The 22,045-nt window shown below is 39.0% G+C and overlaps 1 protein-coding gene across 2 annotated transcripts in view; it reads left to right on the forward strand.

The window, feature by feature from the left end:
* Window positions 1-22,045, forward strand: part of RAB8B (RAB8B, member RAS oncogene family) — an 81,907-nt gene that overhangs the window by 55,305 nt on the left and 4,557 nt on the right. For both annotated transcript variants that reach the window (XM_004469624.4, XM_071214236.1), the window contains 4 exons: window positions 16,635-16,712; window positions 17,110-17,199; window positions 19,215-19,280; window positions 21,487-21,537. In XM_004469624.4, coding sequence (XP_004469681.1) covers window positions 16,635-16,712; window positions 17,110-17,199; window positions 19,215-19,280; window positions 21,487-21,537 — 285 coding nt within the window. The remainder of the gene's footprint in view (window positions 1-16,634; window positions 16,713-17,109; window positions 17,200-19,214; window positions 19,281-21,486; window positions 21,538-22,045) is intronic.

Here is a 22,045-nt window from a genome sequence, read left to right on the forward strand (position 1 = left end):
CCCAAGCTAGTAGATTGTGGGGTACCAGCTGCCACCATACCCAGCTCCTTATTTAAAAGACTGTTATGCTTCTGGGAATGGTGCCAAGGGTGACGGAACTGAAGGGGGTGATGGCCGTGCCTTTGCCTCCAGGAAGATGTGATCTGAATCCACAGATCCCTTCATTATTGTGCTGCCCTCTCTTCCTTCCCCACTGCCTATTACTCTCAATTATCTAAGCATCAGTAACTCATCTCCACAAAAGGATTGGAGATTCCTTTTTTAAGCTGTGTCACCTTTGCTCTAACCACCCCTAAGCACTTTATATATGTGTGTTCTCCACACCCAACCTTAATAATAAGGCTGTGAAGGGTAATTTTAAGAAAGAGAGTTGTCAGCTGCTCTCTGTTTTGATTAGATTGGAATCAATTTTTTGTGGCAGGAAGAGGTTTGTTTGTTTGTTTCCCCTGAAGGATTTTAGAGATAAATAAGAACATCTTAGCAGGTATGATTTGGAATAGTTTACAGGTAATTCTGGTTAGAGGCTTCTTATACACACAAGCCTTTCTGTTGACCAGGTTTTTATTTTCTGGGAGTGATGCATTGACATCATTTGAGTGCTTGTTTTCACTAGAGTGGGCAGGAATTCTTAGAATGTGGTAGCAGATGTTTTACTTGTTTGTCTAGCTCTAAATTCGTGTTATGATGAAAGAGGTCATTGAAATATGTTATTTAATTTAGATGTGGGGATTATCTGTCTTTTTCATTTATCTACTGCCTAGTCATTCCTCAAAGTACTTCAAATAATTAGAAATTGTTGCTATTCTCGGTAGTATTGTCTTTTCCATTTTGAAGGCAGGGCTTTGTCTCTTTTGTTCTGCTTTAATACCAGTGCCCACAATAGTGCCTGATGCATAGATAGTAGGTGCTCAATAAATACTTGCTGAAAGAGTGGAAAATTTCAGTCCTAGAAAATTCTTAAATAAATCTTCAGGAAATCCTGCTCTGCTAGAGTCTTTCAGATCTCTCAGGTCAGCTGTTCCTGTGGAATGTGAGTCCATCAAGTTCTCATTGATGTGCATCATTTTCAACAGTGGTAGTTATGGCAGGTTTGCTTTGGTTGGTTCAGGAATCAGGTGTGCTGATAATCGCTGAACTTGGATCTGCCACCATTGCAGAATTCTTTGGTCTCTTTCGTACTCTTCAGCACTATTTGCAGGCATAGCAGTGAATCCAGATGGACAGTGGGACTTTTAGGAATAAACAGATCATATCATAGACAAGTACATTCTCAAAATTTCTCATAGACCAATACAATCTTGCAAACTCTAATTGTGGGCATATATAAGATATATAATGTTTTATCTGATACACTTGAATGTATATTTCCAAGTGATTCATATAATCATTTAATTTACAAAAATAGGAGATAGTTGGATGGTTTCCACTATTGGGATCAAAAAGTTTAAATTAATAATAGCTACCCTTTACTGAGTCCAAGTTATGTACTGGATTCTAGGTTAAGTACTTAACTAAAATACCAGTAAATTCTCACAGCAATCCAGTGTGAAAAATAGTATTGCCCTCATTTTATAAATGAGGAAATGGAGACTGAGAGAGAGGAACTAATGTCTCCAATACATGGTAGAGCCTGAGTTTGAATCTCTGACTCCACAGCCTGCACTCCTAACCACCACACTATGCTCACACTTTTTGTGCTAACTAAGGAAAGTGCAGCTTCATGACATAGACAATAAGACATGTAACTGGTTGAATTGTCCATATAGTCCAAAGGATAATAAAGCTATGGCAGTTATTTGTTTAATTTTAATATTGTAGATAGCTAGACAGAATAATCTTCTTTAAATCAGGAATGATTAATATTCTACTTTGATTTTTAAAAAATAAAATTATTTACATTGAGACAAGGAAGGGAGGATAGTGAAGTATACTGTCATTTAAACAGTAATATATTTTTTTTCATTGTAAAAAGGATTCATGTAGTATTGAAAACTTTGATAGTCTCTAGAATTATGAAGACAAAAATCATTGAAAATCCTACTGAGAGAGAGCTTCTATTCATGTTTTACTATATTGTCTTTTGTTTATGTATGTATAATTTATATACTTTATATGTATTTATGTTTGTAGTTATATTTATTTACAAAGTTGGAAACCAGATCTCAAAGGACCTTGTCTACCATGCTAAGGAATTTTTATTTAATTATGAGTGTAGAGGAGAGGTACTGAATATTTTAAGTGATTAAGCATTTACTCTGGTGCCCTTGAGAGAGTACGTTAGAGGAGGTTAAAGATGAAAGCAGGGAGCCAGTAATCCAGGTTAAGTAATTTAAGTTAAGCTAATTGATGAAAATCAGTAAGGCTATGTGTATGTATGTGTGTGTGCAGGTGGAGATCAGATTCTGGAAATATTGAGACATTTAGTACTACAGTACTTAGTTGACTGACTCTAAGGGAAAGGTAACTGTTAGCTGTCTACTTGTGTTGTCCTTTACTAAGATGATGAGAATAGAAAGAGGAATAGAAGATTTGGTGGGGAGGAGAATGCCTCAAAGTTTTTAAAAATTATTTTTTAATTTTTTAACTTAGTTGAGTTTGTAGTGGTTTCGGGGTACATCTAGGATCCCTACCTAACTTTTGGCCTCAATTTATACCCTTTTCTCCCATTGGATATGTGCACTTCTACTAAGTTGACATTCTTTTACTCAATCTGGTGTGCTCATAATCTACAAAATATCTATAACACTTCTACTGTGTACTAGGCACTGTGGGCTTCCCCTGTTCACTTACCCCTAACCCTTTTTCCCAGTTCAAGTCTATTTAGTCCTCAGGTTTGGCTTTAATGTTAATTTCTGACCATCACAGTCCCTCAACTTTCATCCCAGATTAGGTTATGTTCCTAGTATATATGCTCAGAACACCCTGTGCTTTTTCATAATAATTGTCAAAATTTTAATTAATTTTATAATTATGTGTTCATTGCCTGTTCACTTTTGCTAGCCATCCATGACAGGAAGGGACCTTGTCTCTCTTGCTCACTGGTGATAACATCCAGCATAGTATCTGGCACATAGTAGGTGCTCATTAAATATTTGTTGAATGGGTGGACAGTTATGTGGATGTGGCATTTATTATGGATGTGTGGTCTGGGGATACAGATTTTGGAATAGAATACAGATTTTAATTGAAGCAATTGAAAAGTGAACCTTTTATAAATACCAGACATAGGATCTTTAAAAATAAGACAATGCTTTTCATTAAACCTACTTAACAAATGCATTATATTTTAAGTATCTTAGATAAACAGTGACTTTTTAAGAACTTTTTATTTTGAAGTATTTTCCAGTTACATTTGCAAAAATAGTACAAACCCCACATAGAGAATTCCAACATAACCCAGATACCCAGATCCACCAATTTTAACATTTTGCCACATTTGCTTTATTTTTCTATCGGTCCATCTATATATTATCTGTCTATCAGTCCATTTTCTGAAAACTTGCGTGTGGGTTGTATGCCTACGAGTGTTTGATGGGGGGCATCTGGCACAGGGTGCACATGGGGCAGGCTTCTAGGGAGTGTGTGAGTGCTCATCTTGTCATAGTGTGTTATATCATGCTCTTTGAACACTGTAATACTGCCATGTATATTTCCTAAGAAAAGGATATTCATTTATGTAACTGCTGGATGTGCATTTATCAAGTTCCAGAAATTTAATATTGACATAAAGCTTACAATATATATTTCAATTTTTTCATATGTCCCAATAACGTCCCTTTGAGTCTTTTTTCCTCCCTTTCTAGATCCCATCCAGGATCATGTATTACATTTTCATTTTTATTGTCTCTTTATTTTTTGTTGTTAATTGTGGGGACATATATACAAAATAAACTTTCCCATCTCAACCACTCGCAAGCATACTATTCAATGAGATTAATCACATTAACAATATTGTACTACCCTGTACCTTCCATTACTAAAATATTCCCATCTCCCCAAACAGGAACCCTATACCCATTATGCATTCCTCCTGATACCTTCCCCCGCTCCTGGCAACCTGTACTATAATTTCTGTCTTTATGGGATTGCATATTCTCCAGTATTTTCTTTGTAGTTACCACGGGGCTTAAATTTCACATCCTAAATCTAAAACAATCTCTTTTATGTTGATACCAAATTAACTTCAGTGATATGCACAAACTATGTTCCTATATCCCCCACCTCCTACCTTTATGTAGCCCTTGTCACAAATTACGTTTGTACCTTGAGTCCAAAACCACTGATTTACCATTACACTCTTAAAAATCAAGTTTTTGAAACATATTTGTAAACCATACAGTTTATCCAAAGTGCACAATCAGTGGCATCTGGCACAATCACAAATGCACTCCTCACTCCAATCAATAGCAGAGCATTTTCATTATTCCAAAAAAGAAAAGAAAAAAAACAACACACAAACCAACAAATGAGCACAAAAAAACCCTACCTCTTAGTAGTCACCTTTCAATCTCTCTGTTCTTCCCCTGCCATACATAACTGCTAATTTCTGTCTGTCTCTGCAGTGTATTTGTGTTTATATTTTGCATAGATGGGTTAAACAATATGTAGTACTTTTTGCCTAGCTTATTTCAGTTAGAATGCTTCCTTTTTTTTTTTTAAACCACTGTTGGAAGATTATTCAAATATTACTATACACTACTGTTCATAGTTTGTTTTGGTTGTATTTTTGCCCAGATATCACTCTGGTATTAACCTCTTGTAACATTACATTTGTTCTGTTTCAAAGAAAAACATTCTTAAATATGCACCATTAACCATATTCATTTTTCACATGTAGGTTCACAATGGTATACAGTCCCTTGTTTCATTTTTTAGCTTTCCTTCTAGTGATATACATATCCTTACACTTTCCCTTTCCATCACAATCATACCCAGTGCCACTAATTACAAACCCTATGATGTACTTTCACCATTCCTATTCATTTCCAAACATTTGGAAACAAACATTTTACTAGTTCTGCACATATTAAACCCCAGCTTTCCATTCTCTAACCACATTCAGTTCTCTGGTGACTTACATTCTAACTGTTAACTCCATGCATTTGCTCGTTATATTTAGTTTATAATAGCAGAATCATACAGTATTTGTCCTTTTGTGTCTGGCTTGCTTCATTCAACATAATGTCCTCCAGGTTCATCCACGTTGTCATATGCTTTACAACTTCATTTCTCCTTACAGCTGAATAATACTCCGTCACATGTGTATCTAGTCACCAGTTGATGGACACCTACCTGGGTTGTTTCCAATCTTTCGGCAGTCGTGAATAATGCCACTATGAACGTCAGCGTGCAGATGTCTGTTCATGTACCTGCTTTCAGATCTTTTGGGTATATATGTAGTAGAGGTATTGCTAGGTCACATGGCAGATCTATGTCTAATGTCCTTAGGAACCGCCAAACAGAATTCCACAGTGGCTGTACCATTCTATCATAATTCTCTCCACATCTTCTCCAACACTTGAAGTTTTCTGTTTTTTTAAAATAGTTGCCATTATACTAGATGCAAAATGATATCTCATTGTAGCTTTAATTTGCATTTCCCTAATAGCAGTGATATTGAACATTTTTTCATGTGTTTTTCGCTATTTGTATTTCTTCTATAGAAAAATGTCTATTCAGGTCTTTTGCTCATTTTTCAATCTGGTCATTTGTCTTTTTATTGTTGAGTTGTAGGATCTCTTTATATATTATGGATATTTGATCCTTGTCAGATGTGTAATTTCCAAATATTTTCTCCCATTGAGTGGGCTGCTTTTTTACCCTTTTCACAAAGTCCTTTGAGGTGCGGAAGTATTTATGAGGAGGTCACATTTATCTTTTTTTTTTTGAGACACTGGGGATGGAACCTGTGACCTCGTACGTGGAAAGCAGGCACTCAACCACTAAGTTACAGCCACTCCGCCATTCATCTGTTTTTTTTTCATTGCTCATCCTTTGGGTGTGAGATTTAAAGAGACCTTGACTTACTACAAGATCTTGAAGATGTTTCCCTATATTATCATCTCACTAGGAGCTTTGTGTTGTTTTGTTTTTTTTTTAAAAGATTTATTTATTTATCTATTTTTCCTCTTTCCCCTCCTCCCTCCCTGCTGTTTTTGCTGTCTGTGTTGTCTTCTCTTCTCGTTTTCTCTCATCTAGGATTCACCGGGATTCAATCCTGGAGACCCCTGATGTGGAGAGAGGTTCCCTGTCAATTGTGCCACCTCAACTCCTGGTGTCTGCTGCGCTTCACCTTGACTCTCCCCTTGTCTCTCTTTTTGATGCATCATCATCTTGCTGCGTGACTCACTTGCACGGGCATTGGCTCACCACGCAGGCACTCACATGGGCACCAGCTCACCACACAGGCACTTGCTTGGGCACTGGATCGCTGTGCAGGCACACTTTCTCTTCTTCTTTTTTACCAGGAGGCCCCAGGGATCGAACCCAGGTCCTCCCATGTGGTAGACAGAAGCTCTATCACTTGAGCCACATCTGCTTTCCACACTAGGAGTTTTATGTTCCTGGATTTTATGTTTAGTTCTTGGATCAATTTTTAGTTGATTCTTATTTATAGTTTGAGTTAGGGGTACTCTTTCATTCTTTTGGTTATGGATTTCCAGTTCTCTCAATACCATTTGTTGAAGAGACTGTTCTGTCCCAATAAAGTGAACTTGGTAGGCCAAGTTGGCCTTAGAGGTTAGGGACTATTTCTGAACTCTCAATTCCATTGAACAGTGTTTCTGTCTATGCCAGTGCCATGCTGTTTTGATCACTAAAGGTTTACTATACACTTCAAGGTCAGGAAACATGAATACTCTGACTTTACTCTTCCTTTTGAGGATGTTTTAGGCTATTTGAGACCCCTTTCCCTTCCAAATAAATTTGATGATTGACTTTTCTATCTCTATAAAGTAGGCTGTTGGAATTTTGATTAGTATTGCATTGAATCTGTAAACCAGTCTGGGTAGAATTGACATCTTCATGATGTTTAGCCTTCGAATCCATGAACACGGAATGTCCTTCCATTTGTTTAGGTCAAATGTCTTTTCTGCATCAATCGAGATGATCATATGCATTTTTTCCTTCAATTTGTTAATGTGGTATTCTATGTTAATTTATTTTCTTGTGCTGAACCACCCTTGCATATCAGGAATAAAACCCACTTGAATGTGGTGTATAATTCTTTTTTTTTTTTTTTTTTTGAGAAAAGCCAGCACGAAGCATTTTTATTGCAATAACTCAAAACTTGTATGTGATGCAGGAAATGGGAGGGTGGGGCAGCAACAGTTTCTCTCACCAAATCACTACACAGGTCAGCAAAGGGGTGAGAGGGGGAAGGAAAAGCCAGGAAACTTTGAGATCAGCAGCAGGGGCTGAGCATCAAAAAACAGGAGATGCTGAAGCTGTGATGACCAGCCTCATTTTCTTAAGAGAACAGTCAAGGATTTGTCACACAGCTGGGGTTTCATTGGGTAGTTAACTGTCTACAAACAGCATCTTCAATTGAAACTTTCCATTAAAGTTCTTAAAATTTAGGAAGTGGTGGAGTTTTGACAGCTATGAGAAGAGTACAAAAGTCCTGAAAATCCATTAGAAAAACTACAGTATGGAAAAAAAAAGCCAGGCCATGGAAAAGGCTTCAGAGGTCCCTGCTGGCCTGGGGACAGATCCCTGTAGTGTCCAACGCCGCAGTGGAAACTATTTGCTTTCAAAAGGCAGAGGGTTTGAGGGGAGGATAGGGTGGGACTGGTGGAGGCCGAGGCTCTCCCCTTTCCTACTTCAGTTTTGGGTAGGGCTTTTAATGCAACCCCAGGGCATCTCTCAACTTGGGGATTCAGCCCTCAACAGGATCTCAAATCTGCTATGGCTTTGCAGCACAGCAACAAGAATGTTTAATATATAATATATAAAAATTTCACAACCCCAAAAAATAAATGTTCTTGCACCCCCTGCCCCCAGCACCAGTTCCTATTCTAAAGTTAACCCATTCCTCGTACTGTTAATACCTGAACATACACTTAACTAGAAACTGAGATCCAGAAGACTGAAACTGAATTTCCACCCCAAAACCAAAACAAAAAAAGTAATTTGAGGTTTACGGCATATCTTTAAAGTCAACATATACCAGGAGAAAGGGGAAGAGGAAATGGGAGATGTTGGAAGCAAAGCTGAGTGACAGAACACATTCAGTCTGGGCAGATGTTTATACAAAAAGTATAGTGGGACATCAGGAAAAACTCTATATGGGTTCACATGCTTGTGTCTGGAGGCGCCAGGTCCCTCCATGGCATATCCAAGTACAGGGAATGGAGGAAGGAGGCCATTCCTGTCATTCCAATTTTAGAAGCTCTACATCAAAGACGAGAGTGGCGTTTGGTGGAGTGAGGCTTGGGTGCCCAGTGGCACTGTACGCGAAGTCTGGGGAGATAGTCTGTTTGGCTCTCTGATCCACACTTATTTGGGCAACGCCTTCTTCCCAGCCTCGGATCACCACCTGCTAGCTTAAACTTAAAGGGCTTGTTTCTGTCCCGAGAGGAGTCAGATTTCTTTCCATCTCAAGCATCCCTGTGTAGTGCACCACGCAGGTCTGGCCGCACTTTGGGAGGGTGCGCCCGTCTCCGGGGAGGTGGTGTCCACCTGCACTCCCATGGCACAGCGGTCACTAGGCGGGTGGCGTGGAGCAACAGTGGACCTGGCGGCAGCCCCGCAGTACTGCCTGGTCCCTCTGCCCTTCGCCTGTGCACGTGTGCGCCCCTGCATGCCCTGCCCTCTACAATTCTTTTAATATGTTTTTGGATTTGATTTACAGGTATTTTCTTGAGAAGTTTTGCATCTGTGTTCATCAGAGAGATTGGTTTGTAATCCTTTCTTCTGGTGTATTTATCTGGCTTTGGTATTAGGGTGATGTTGGCTTCATAAAATGTGTTGGGTAATTTTCCCTCTTAAATTTTTTGGAGGAGTTTAACAGGATTGGTATTATTTCTTCTCAAAATGTTTGGTGGTATTTATTTACCTGTGAAGCCATCTGGTCCTGGACTTTCTTTGTTAGAAGAGTTTCAATGACTGATTCAATCTCTTTACTTGTGATTGGTTTTTTGAGTTCCTGTATTTCTTTTAGAGTCAATGTCAGTTGTTCGTGCATTTCTAAGAATTTGTCCATTTCATCTCAGTTGTCTAATTTGTTGGCATGCAGTTTCTCATAATATCCTCTTATGATTTTTTTTATTTCTGTGGGGTCAGGGACAATGTCCCCCCTTTCATTCCTAATTTTATTTATTAGGAATTTTATTTATTCCTCCCTCCCCCCCCTCCTGTTCTAATCTTTTTTTCCTTTAGGAGGCAGTGGGAACTGAACCAGGACCTCTCGTGGGAGGCAGGCACTCAACTGCTTGAGCCACGTCCACTACTGAACCTGGGACCTCCCATGTGGGAGGTGGGCACTGAACTGCTTGAACCATATCTGCTCCCCTGCTCTAATCTTTGCACTTTCTTTCTTTCTGTTTGCCTTGGGATTGGTTGATTGCTCTTTTTCTAGTTCCTCCAGGTGTGAAGATTAGGTCTTTGATATTAGCTCTTCTTTTTTAAATATAGGCATTAGGACTATAAATTTCCCTTTCAGCACTACCTTTCTGTATCCCATAAAAATTTTTCTTGAAGATTTATTTTATTTATTCCCCACTACCACCACTTGTACTCACCGTCTGCTCTTTGTGTCCAAATTTTGTTGCATGTTCTTCTGTGTCTCCTTGTCTTCTCTTCTCATCTTTTCCTTAGGAGACATCAGGAACTGATCTCGGAACCTACAGTGTGGGAAGAGAGGCATTCAGTTGCTTGAGCCACCTAAGCTCCCTGGTTTGTTGTGTCTCTCATGTCTTTCCTCTGTCCTTCTTTTTTTGTTGTTATGTCATCTTATTGCATCAGCTTGTGCCGCAGGCCAGCTCTCCACAGTGCAGGCCAGCTTGCTTTCACCAGGAGGCCCTGGGAATCGAACCCAGGGCCTCCCATATGGTACATGGGAGCCCAATTGCTTGAGCCACATCTGCTTCCCCCCCATAAGTTGTAATAAGTTGTGTTCTTATTTACATTCTTCTCAAGATAACCACTAATTTCTCTTGCAATTTCTTCTTTGACCCACTGATTGTTCAGGAGTGATTTGTTTAGCCTCCATATATTTGCAGATTTTTCCCTTTCCCTCCTATTATTGATTTTAAGATTTTTATTTTTCTTTTTTATTTCTCCTCACCCCCTTGTTGTTTGCACTTGCTGTGTCCTGTGACTTTAGGAGGCACGGGGAACCAAACCCGGGACATCCAATGTAGAAGGGAGGCACCTAATTGCTTGAGCCACCTTTGTTCCCTGCTTTGTTTGTGTCTCTCATTATGTTTTTCTTCTTGTGTCTCTTGTTGCATCATCTTGTTGTGTCAGCTTGCAGTGCCTGCCTGTCACGCCAGCTTACTGTTCTCTTTGGGAGGCACTGGGAACCAAACCACAGACCTCCTGTATGGTAGGTGGGAGCTCAGTTGTCTGAGCCACATCTGCTTCCCTCCATCTTCATTTCATTTTCATCAGTGAAGGTGCTTTGTATAATTTCAATTTTTAAATTTTATTGAGAACTGTTTCACGATCCAACCTATGGTCTAACCTGGAGAAAGATCTAAGAGCACTTAAGAATGTATAACTTGCTAATTTGGGATGCAGAGTTCTGTATATGTCTGTCAAGACCAGCATGTTTATCAAATTGTACAAGTTCTCTGTTTCCTTGTTAATCTTTTTTCTAATTGTTTTATCTATGGATGTAAGTGGTATGTTGAGGTCTCCAATTTTTATTGTAGAGATGTCTATTTCTCCTTTCAGTTTTGCCAGAGTCTGTTTTGTCCAATATTAGTATAGCTACCCTGCTCTTTTTTGGTTACTGTTTTCATGGATTATCTTTTTCCAACCTTTCACTTTCAGCCGGTTTGTATGCCTGGGTCTATGGTGAGACTCTTGTAGGCAGCATATGGATGGTGTGTGTGAATTTTCTTTTTCCAACCTTTCATTTTCAGTCTTTTTCCATCCTTGGATCTAAGGTTTATCTCGTGCATACAGCATATGGATGTCTCATGGTTTTTAAATTTATTCTCTCAGCCTATGTCTTTTGATTGGGAAGTTTAATCCACTGACATTCAATGATATTACTGTAAAGGCATTACTTAAACCATTTTATCCTTTGACTTTCTCATGTCTATCTTATTTTTGTCTGTCTTTTTACCCTTTTGGTTACCACCTTTTTTTTTTTTAAAGATTTATTTCTCTCCCCTTCCCCCCTTCCCAGTTGTCTGCTCTCTCTGTCCACTCGCTGTATGTTCTTCTGTGTCCACGTGCACTCTCAGCAGCACCAGGAAACTGTGTCTCTCTTTTGTTGTGTCATCTTGCTGCGTCAGCTCTCCATGTGTGTAGCGCCATTCCTGGGCAGGCTGCGCTTTTTTCACACGGGCAGCTCTCCTTGCAGGGCACACTCCTTGTGCGTGGTGCACCCCCACGTTGGGTTGCCCCTGCGTGGCACGGCCCTCCTTGCATGTGACAGCTCTGCACGTAGGCCACCTCACCACACAGGTCAAGACGCCCTGGGTATCGAACCCTAGACCCTCCCATGTGGTAGGTGGATGCTCTATCAGTTGAGCTACGTCCACTTCCCTGGTTACCCTTTTTGATAGTCTTCACTTCTCCACACTCCTCCAAGCCTCTTTCTCCTGTCTTTTCTTTCCTGGCTGAAGAACCCCTTTTAGTGTTTCCTGCAGTGCCAGATTCTTGTTTATGAACTCTCTTAGTTTCTATTTATTTGTGAATATTTTAAACTTACCATCCCTTTTGAGGGACAGTTTTACCATTATAAAGAATTATTGGCTGGTAGTTTTTCTCTTTCATTACCTTAATTATATCATACCTCTGCCTTCTTGCCTCCATGGTTTCTGAGGATAAATCCACACTAAGGTTTACTGGGTGTGCCTTGTGTGTGATGTTTTGTTTCTTCCTTGCTGCTTTCAGAATCTTCTCTTTATCATTGGCATTTGGAGGTCTGACTATTATATGTGTCTTGCAGTAGGTCTATTTGGATTTATTCTGTTTGGAGTACACAGTGCTTCTAGACAAAAGTCTACATCTCTTTCCTGAGAGTTTGGAAATTTTCAGCCCTTAATTTCCTCAAATAATCTTTCTGTCCCTTTTCCCTTCTCTTCTCCTTCTGGAACTCCCATAGCACATATGTTGGTATACTTCATGCTATCATTCAACTCCCTGAGCCCCTGCTCATTTTTTTCCATTCTTTCCTCTCTTTGTTCTTCTCTTTTTTTTCAATTTCAGCCGTTCTGTCCTCTACATTGCTAATTTTTTCTTCTGTGATTTCAGATATGCTGTTGTGTGTCTCTATTGTATTTTTTTTTTTAATTTAATTCCCCTCCCCTCTCCCGGTTGTCTGTTTTCTGTGTCTTTTTGCTGCGTCTTGTTTCTTTGTCTGCTTCTGTTGTCGTCAGCGGCATGGGAAGTGTGGGCGGCGCCATTCCTGGGCAGGCTGCACTTTCCTTCGCGCTGGGCGGCTCTCCTTACGGGTGCACTCCTTGCGCGTGGGGCTCCCCTACGCGGGGGACACCCCTGTGTGGCACGGCACTCCTTGCGCACATCAGCACTGCGCATGGGCCAGCTCCACACGGGTCAAGGAGGCCCGGGGTTTGAACCGCGGACCTCCCATGTGGTAGACGGACGCCCTGACCACTGGGCCAAAGTCCGTTTCCCTCTATTGTATTTTAATCTCACTTACTGTGTCTTTCATTCCCATAAACTCTGTTATTCTTCTGTCCAAGATTTCAAATTTTTCTTTTGTGCTCACTCAGTTCCTTTTATATATATATATATATTTTTAAGATTCATTTATTTATTTATTTCTCTCCCCTTTCCCCCCATCCTGGTTGTCTGTTTTCTGTGTCTATTTGCTGTGTCTTCTTTGTCTGCTTCTGTTGATGTCAGCGGTACGGGAATCTGTGTTTCTTTTAGTTGCGTCATCTTGTTGTGTCAGCTCTCCATGTGTGCGGCACCATTCCTGGGCAGGCTGCACTTTCTTTCGCGCTGGGCGGCTCTCCTTACAGGGCGCACTCCTTGTGCGTAGGGCTCCCCTATGCGGGGGACACCCCTGCATGGCATGGCACTCCTTGCGCACATCAGCATTGCACATGGGCCAGCTCCACACGGGTCAAGGAGGCTCGGGGTTTGAACCACGGACCTCCCATGTGGTAGATAGATGCCCTAACCACTGGGCCAAGTCCACCGCCTTCCTAGTTTCTTTTTAATGTCTCTTATTTCTTCAGCCATGTTGGCTTTCAACTCCATGATTTGATTTAGGAGATTCGTATGATCATTGATTAGTAGTTTCAAATTCTTTGATTTGATCTGGAGCTTTGATTTGTTCCTTTGCCTGATCCATATCTTCCTTTTTCTTTGTATGGCTTGTAATTTTTTGCTGATTCTGATGCTTAGTTTGCTCTGCTATTCAATTTCCATCTCTTGCCTAGAGATTTACTATTAAGTTGTTGTGTGCTACCACTGTTCTTTGATTCTTGGTTCAACTTGTTCTAGATCTTTAGGATCATTCTTGTTTAACCTCACAAGCCAGGGGTATGTATCCAGTAATGGGGTACAGGCCAGTTTTCAAGGGCCTTGGATAGGGGTCTATAAAGGTGCCAGATTGCCTCTTTTATTTATTTATTATTATTTTTCCCTTTTCATGCACGTTCCTGGTCTGCCAGAAGATGGCATTCTTTGGCAGACCTCTGAGTTCATGCTTCTGTACTACCCACCCAAGTGTCCCTCAGGGTAGGCCAAGTGTAACAAACAAATGTTCTCAGAAGCTGCTGTCCTCCCTTGGCTGGCAGAACTCTCTCTCCCTCTGCTTAGTCAGTAACCTGTCCAGGGCAGGGTGTTAGAGAAGGCAAATTATCTTTAGCTCCCTGCAGGCTCTCCAGGCAAACAATATCATAATCCTACCCAACCTGAAAGTATGCGTGACCCTTAGATCTCAGCAGACCAAGTTCACTAGCCAAAATCTGAATTTGCCATAGGCTGTATCCCTTCCTCTCCTCTTTCTTGGGATAAAAGACTCCTGCAGCCCCCTTAGTCCATAGCCACCAGCCAGGGACCACAGGACCAAGTGCTGTTTGCTCTAAGGATGTGGGGATGGGTGCCAGCAGCTGCTGCTGCAGCTTTACTTGGGAGATATTTCTAGTCAGCTGAGACTCCTTTCCTTTGGCCCTCTCTCCTCTGGGTGGTGTCCAGTCATCTCCTGGTGTCCCAAGCCCTAGAACAATTTTTCAGTGAATATCTGCCTGTCCTCCATTTTTCCTGGGGAGAAATGAGTCCTCTGCTTCTGGAAGTTTCCTGATTTATCATTACATTTTGTATATTTGCTTTTTGATCCTGGAGGAAGTAAAAGGTCGTGTTACAAATCCAAAATAAAGTAGTACTAGCATTTATATTTAGCCAAAAATCTTTATTTCTCCATAAAGCTTCAATCTGTTGTCTATTGAGCTTTCCTTTCAACTTGCAGAATGCTTTTTAGCATCTCTTCTAGAGTCAGTCTGGTGGTGATGAACTCTGTCAGCTTTTGTTTATCTGGAAATGTCTTAATTCTCTCTTTATCTTTGATATTTGGCAAATGTTTTATTGTAATAAGCTGTGGCATAGGTCTATCTGGGTTTGTCTTGTTTGGAAGTTCATTTAGCATCTTGGATGTGTATATTCATATATTTCATTAAATTTGGGATGTTTTTAGCCATTATTTCTTCGAATATTCTTACTGCCCCTTTCTGTCTTCTCTTTCTGAGACTCTGACAGTATGTATATTGTTATGCTTAATGGTATCCCCCAGGTTCCTCAGGCTCTGTTCACTTTTCTTATTCTTCCTTCTTTCAGCTCTTCAGACAGAATGATTTCAATTGTCTTATCTTCAAGTTCACTGTTACTTTCTTCTGCCAGCTCTAACCTGCTGTTGGACTCCTCTAGGGAATTTCTAATTTCTGTTACTATGGTCTTTAGCTCTGTTTGCTCCCTTTTCATAATTTCCATCTCTCTATTGTTATTCTCTTTGTGTTCATCTCCTGTTTTCCTGATTTCCTTCAGTTCTTTATCCATGTTTTCCTTTAGTTCTTTGAGCATATTGAAGACCATTTTTAAAAAAGTATTTATTTTTAGTATGTCCCAGGTCTGGTCTTCCTCATTGATGGTGTCTAATGTTTTCATCTTCTCCTTTGTCTGAACCATTACTTCCTGTTTCTTTGTATGTTTTGTGACCTTTTGCTGAAACTGGTACATTTTGATGTTTTAATGTGTTAAGGCTGGAATTTAGACTCTGTTTCTTAAGCTTCTATCCAGCTAGTATTATGACTGGAGCTTTTCTTGGTTGCAAGGAGCTAACAGAAATAAAATAAATAAATAAAAAATAAAGGCAAAAAAGAAACACCTTTTCTAGTCTTTACAGACAGGACTTATCTGCACAGTGACTTTGGAGAATAGCTCCAGGCCAAAGCATAGGGACTTCCTTGATCTTTTCTGCACATGTGTCTGATCTTGGGCATGTGTGTTTGGCCCTAAGAATTACTGGTCTAGGGTTCTGAATGGCCCCTCTTCCCTAGGAACGTTTCCTCATGGTCCTGGCACTGCCCTGTATTCCACACTGTGTCCTACAGCCAGCAGTCACTTGCCCCAGGCAGCCACTTGACTGCTCTCTGAAAGCATTCTGTAGGAGAGCTCTTCAGGCAGCCTTCTACAAGCAGAGCAAGTTCTGAGACAGCAAGTCCCTCAGGCCACCACCAGACAGGTTGGGCCAAATGTATATGCTCCCAGTATATGCACAAAGGTTATTCTGCTCCCATCGGAAGTGGGCTCAGGGATCTGCACATCTCCACGCTGAGCTGCTAGGGGTGGGGAAGGGTCCAGCCAGGATACCATGAGATACTACCACTTTTAAATAACCTGATTTGGTACTCTTTCAGTTATTGTAATCCTTTAACTATTTCCTAGGACTTAAGAAAAGATGTTTCTGCTAGCTTTTGCTGGTTGTTCAAAGCTTCTGTTGGGGGAGAGAGCCTGAAGTATCTTACTTTGTCATCTTGAGTGGGCAGGCCTCTAAATAGTGAATTTTGATTGGCCCATATTAAAATATATATATTTTTTCACTCTTACTAGAGAATTAAGAAGTAAGTCAATTTCTACTTGGAATTACCTCTTAACTCTCAATGTTATCTGTTTTAACTTAAAAACTTTCAAGTCAGTTGGTGCCAATTCTTATTATGAGAGGCCAGGTAAAAAGGGTGTATCACCTTTCTTATAATCACTAATTCATTAAAGGTTTACAGTAAAAATGTTAACGGAGTTTTTATTTATTTATATGGTGAGGTAATGAAAATTAATTTATTCTCTGTATTTTTCAAATTTTTATAAAGTACTTTTATAAAGAGATAAAAAGGATGAACTAATAGGTTTCTGGAAGGAAGGAATACATTGACATTAATATTCCACAACTTTAAATATATAAAGTACTAAATAAAGGTCTTTTTCTCTTATAGGGAATTATGCTGGTCTATGACATCACAAATGAAAAATCCTTTGACAATATTAAAAATTGGATAAGAAACATTGAAGAGGTATGTACCTAAGTGAATGATGATAAAGGAAAAAGACCTAATGGGTGCTTGTCTGTCTGTATCCCTAGAGGCGTTTTTGACCTTAACAAAATGGTTGGATAACCATGAGTTTTATTTGTTCATGTGAAGAGAAAAAAACAAAACAAAACAAACAAAAACTCATGAGAACAAAGTTCCATAAGCCTTTGGGAAAAAAGTTTGCTCAGGCTCTGTAAAAGTTCTTATGCTGTAGCTTCTCCTTCTTTAAACTCTTCTCAGAATCAGGCCTGGTGTTGAGTGCAAGATATTTGTTCTATTATTAAATGTATGAATGTATTTTTGACAGGTTAGGATTTGTCTTTTGGATAACTGATTTTTCTCAGGCTGTTTTTATTACATGCTATTTTCTTCTCTCCAGCATGCCTCTTCAGATGTTGAAAGAATGATCCTGGGTAACAAATGTGATATGAATGACAAAAGACAAGTATCAAAAGAAAGAGGGGAGAAGGTAAATTTGAATCGAATGAAGACATGTTGGAACTTTTTTTTTATTTTTTAAAGATTGATTTTTATTTATTCCTCTCCCTTTCTCCCTTCCCCCCCAGTTGTCTGTTCTCTGTGTCCATTTTTTGCTGTATGTTCTTCTTTGTCCGCTTCTGTTGTTGTCAGCGGCATGGGAATCTGTGTTCCTTTTTGTTGCGTCATCTTGCTGCGTCAGCTCTCCGTGTGTGCGGCGCCATTCCTGGGCAGGCTGAACTTTCTTTTGCTCTGGGCGGCTCTCCTTACAAGGCGCACTCCTTGCGTGTGGGGCTCCCCTGCGCGGGGACACTCCTTGCACACATCAGTACTGCGCATGAGCCAGCTCCACACGGGTCAAGGAGGCCCAGGGTTTGAACTGCGGACCTCCCATGTGGTAGACAGACGCCCTAACCACTGGACCAAGTCTTCTTCCCTGTTGGAACTTTTTGTTGTTGTTGTTAATGATTTTAATTTTTAAAATATTTATATTTTAATCCTTTCAAATTGGATACCAACAGCAAAGAGAAATATCCTTAAATGAATGGTATGAATTAGTATTCAAGATCCAACTCCATATTCTATGTGCTCATGACTCATTCCTAAAGAATTTGCTAATGTTTTTTAGGAGATAGAAGTTGGTCTTTTTAGGATTCATGCAGCCTTGAGTTCAGGCTCTTTTTTCTATATCTGTGTGAAGTTGGCCAGTTTTGACATTGAAGTAATTCATTCTCTTTGGAAAAAAGTAATATTAATAGTATAGGTGAAGTTTCAACAGTAAACATTTTCCAATTCATTGGTTTTTTTTTTTTTTTAAAGATTTATTTATTTATTTAATTTCCCCCCCCTCCCCTGGTTGTCTGTTCTTGGTGTCTATTTGCTGCGTCTTGTTTCTTTGTCCGCTTCTGTTGTCGTCAGCGGCACGGGAAGTGTGGGCGGCGCCATTCCTCGGCAGGCTGCTCTTTCTTTTCACGCTGGGCGGCTCTCCTCACGGGTGCACTCCTTGCGCGTGGGGCTCCCTCACGTGGGGGACACCCTTGCGTGGCACGGCACTCCTTGCGCGCATCAGCACTGCACATGGGCCAGCTCCACACGGGTCAAGGAGGCCCGGGGTTTGAACCGCGGACCTCCCATATGGTAGACGGATGCCCTAACCACTGGGCCAAAGTCCGTTTCCCTCATTGTTTCTTCTAAAATTTTTTTTACTATACATTAGTTATGGTCATTATGGATTAATTCCCCATAATTTATCAAGCTGTGGAGGTCATTTATTTCATTTATTGGTGTTTCTCTATTTTGTGTCCTGTAAAGCAAACGATAATTTAATGTACATATTAACTCCCATGACATTTCCTAAATTGACCTTGAGGTTTCATATTGCTCACTTTTAAAGTTTTGGAATTTTGCTTTAGGCTTTGTTCAGTGATACATGCAAAAGGCATTTTATTTGTCAATCTGCTGTGAACTTTTTCCCCCTAAAAACATGCACTAAATGTTGTAAATGAACTGGAACTCTTTGAGAGTAAATGAAAGCATGGATGTCATCACAGTTTTCTCAATCATTGCAATGAATATTTCAGTATTCTAATCATGTACTACTAATATATACCCATTTGTTAAAAAATAATTAAAAATCAGTATAGTAACTGATGGAGACTTGTACTTTAGGAGCAGATAAAGAGGGCCAATGAATCCCATGTTAATGGTGGAGGTGGGTATCTGTCTCATGGTTTATCTTTTAAATATATTAGAGAACTAGAGGTACAACAGAAAAAAAAAAGTACTTAAATTGTGTTCTAAATGAAAGTTGAGCCTTGTTTTACTTTTATTTTACTTAAGTTAAATTTTACTTAAGTTAAATTATTAAATTCAAACACAACAGAGAAACTTGAGAACCAGAGAAGTTCCAAAATAGATATCCCACCTTTGAAACACCTAAAAAATAAAAATGCTTTGTATTTTCAAGCAACTTTCAGTCAATTTAAATGTTTCTGTTTTGTTTTTCAGTTAGCAATTGACTACGGGATTAAATTCTTGGAGACAAGTGCAAAATCCAGTACAAATGTAGAAGAGGTAAGAAAGTAAATGTTTGGTGACTTGTTACATAGTGGTGCTAGTGCTAAGATACCTGTGTTTGAACAACTCTCATAAAACCTTGTTAATTTCTGATCATCTGAATGCCTGAATGCTGCCTCTATTGTGTGAATTTTTGTGGTTCTGACTTTTATTGTTGAATTTCTAGCACCCAGCCTTCTCATGAGTTATATTTGACTACTCAGTTAAGATTCACTAAACAAAAGATGGAAGTTCAGTTTAAGTTCAGGTTTGCTCTTTGTTTGGAAAGCTGGAAATCCTGGACTAGCAGACCAAGCACAGTCTCCTCTGCTTATTTATCATTGTTCATATCATCCTATAGTAGGGTGAAGCACAAGAATCTTAATTACTTTCATGTTTATACTGTCTCAAGAGAGGATTAAACCGTTAAGCTTATTGAACAGATTCCCTTAATGTATACATATGGAGTAGATTAAGCCTGATACTTCATAACATAATGGCATTTAACAGAAATAAGAAAATGTGTTTATCAGAGAGCAGCTTTAAAAATTTTTCAGTAAATTGGCTGTTAAGGAAAATTAAATCATCTAAAGTCTTCTAAGAATACATTTTCTTCACCAAGGACAGAATTGTTGATAACATTTTCTTTCTTAAAAACACTTTTTAAATGATCATAAAAATACATTTTTAAAATGTGGTAATACATAATTCACTTAATAATGATAGTTTCAGAAATATTTAATTTTTTAGGCCATTCACTATTCATCATAACATCTTGGCTAGATATCAGGACTTTAGAGACTATTGACCAGTAGACACTGATCACAACTTTTTGTTTTAAATGGCAACATTCTTTTTTTTTCCCCCAGGTTGGCTAATGGGTGTTAGGAAACAGGAAGCCTCTACTGATTTATTTTCACATGCATAGATAAGAAGAAAAATGCTTCCTTCTAGTTGCCACAAACGGATTTCCCTCCATCAAAGGGGGGAGGGGGGCCCTTTAAGCCAACATTAACTGAGGGAGCAGGAGAAAAGCTCAGTCACTGAATTGGCCCTCAAAGACTTGCTTCTACAGAATGGACTCTGTACCCTGGCTTAATGGAGCAGGCTTAAGTCTCTGTTAATATCTGCGCCATATTCCCAGGGGAGGCTTTGAGAGAGCACTGAGTTTTGGAAGTATAAAGCTGGGAGTTGCCTGAGCTGCTTATTCTAGCCAGGTAGTCTATAGAAGTTAGTGGTTTCCCAGAGCTTTAAATTAGTGTGGCTAGCCTCATAAAAACTGGCATGAAGCTTGTTTAGAAACTTAGATTCACAGGTGACCATTGTGACACTGAACCACTGATAGCAAGTAATAACAGTAATTGTATTGTTTCTAATTTATTTGATTAGGAAATAATCCTTTGCCTGAACATTTTATTTGGGCAGCAGCTGTGGTTGGGAGTGAAGAGTCTGACATAACAGTGGGTTAGCATGGAGACAACCTAAGAAACTTTATAGAAATAGAGTGATGATAGGTTTTGAAGTTTAGTTTGGGTCAAGAGATACTATGTATAAAGTATCACTGAGATTAATCAGATTAGCCCTGCTTCCATTTGCACTGATTTCCATGGTGAGGAATTTAGCTGAGCTCCAGGAACTGTTGGGATTTTGCAGGGTTAAAACATGAAAATTTGAAACATAATAACGGGGATCAAGTATAAGAGTGAAAGCACCTTGAAAGAGAAAGGAGGTCAAGAATAAAAGGTAGATTTTTGTGAAGATAGATTTTAGAGCTATAAAGTAATACATAATCATTTATTCACTCAAACAGATATTCTTCATCTCTAAACCAGGTACTCTGTCCTGCCCTGGGCATACAGAGAAAGCTTAGACAGAGCCTCTGCCACTGTGACCCCCTGCCCCACCCCCTGCCCCTTCCAGGTGCTCTTGGTCCATTGAAGAGCTACTCATAACTCAACAAGTATCATATTAGGAACTTGTACCAGGTGTCAAATGGAGAAAATAATTGATGAACAAATAAATGATAGTTTGATAATATTAGAAAATATTTAATATAATTGAAAAATAGGATACAACATTCATGTACATAATATTATTACAATTTTGTTCTTTTCTCAATTAAAAATTTTAAAGTAATATATTTTATAGTGAAATCATGGAAAAAATCTGTATTCCTATTTTAAAATATAACTATAATAATGAAAAACTTTTTTTTAACTTTTAGGCATTTTTTACACTTGCACGAGATATAATGACAAAACTCAACCGAAAAATGGTCTGTATCACTTATAATTTTTATTTTCATTATGATTTTTTAAATTTGGCATTTGATAAAAAGACTAGGCTTGATTATAGCATATTCACATTAAACTCATTTTTTCCCTGACCTATATATTCACATGTTTGAACTCTGATTCTTTTTTTCTGGCAGCTGTTTCATTTCTTTCATCTGGTTCTTTAAGTGTCTTTAATTGAATTTTGATCAGAATAATTAAAATTAGTAATGGCACAAATTAAATTTTTGCCGTAAAATTACCTAGTTCAGTTTAAATATGGTAGGCATTTATATTTATAATAATTATGATCTTGAAATTACTAATTTGTTCTTAAATTTGAGAATATCTCACTGATGAACCATTAGGGCAACCCTGAGTCCTGAATATAATTATATACCTCATGTTACCAATTCTTCCTACCTCTAACAACAGGATTGTTTATATCAGTATCATAACATTGTTTCTATCATTAACCTTGAAACTCTACACTCCTTTGGCTAAAATTTC

The sequence above is a fragment of the Dasypus novemcinctus genome, chromosome 3 (assembly GCF_030445035.2).
Source record: "Dasypus novemcinctus isolate mDasNov1 chromosome 3, mDasNov1.1.hap2, whole genome shotgun sequence".
NCBI lineage: Eukaryota > Metazoa > Chordata > Mammalia > Cingulata > Dasypodidae > Dasypus > Dasypus novemcinctus.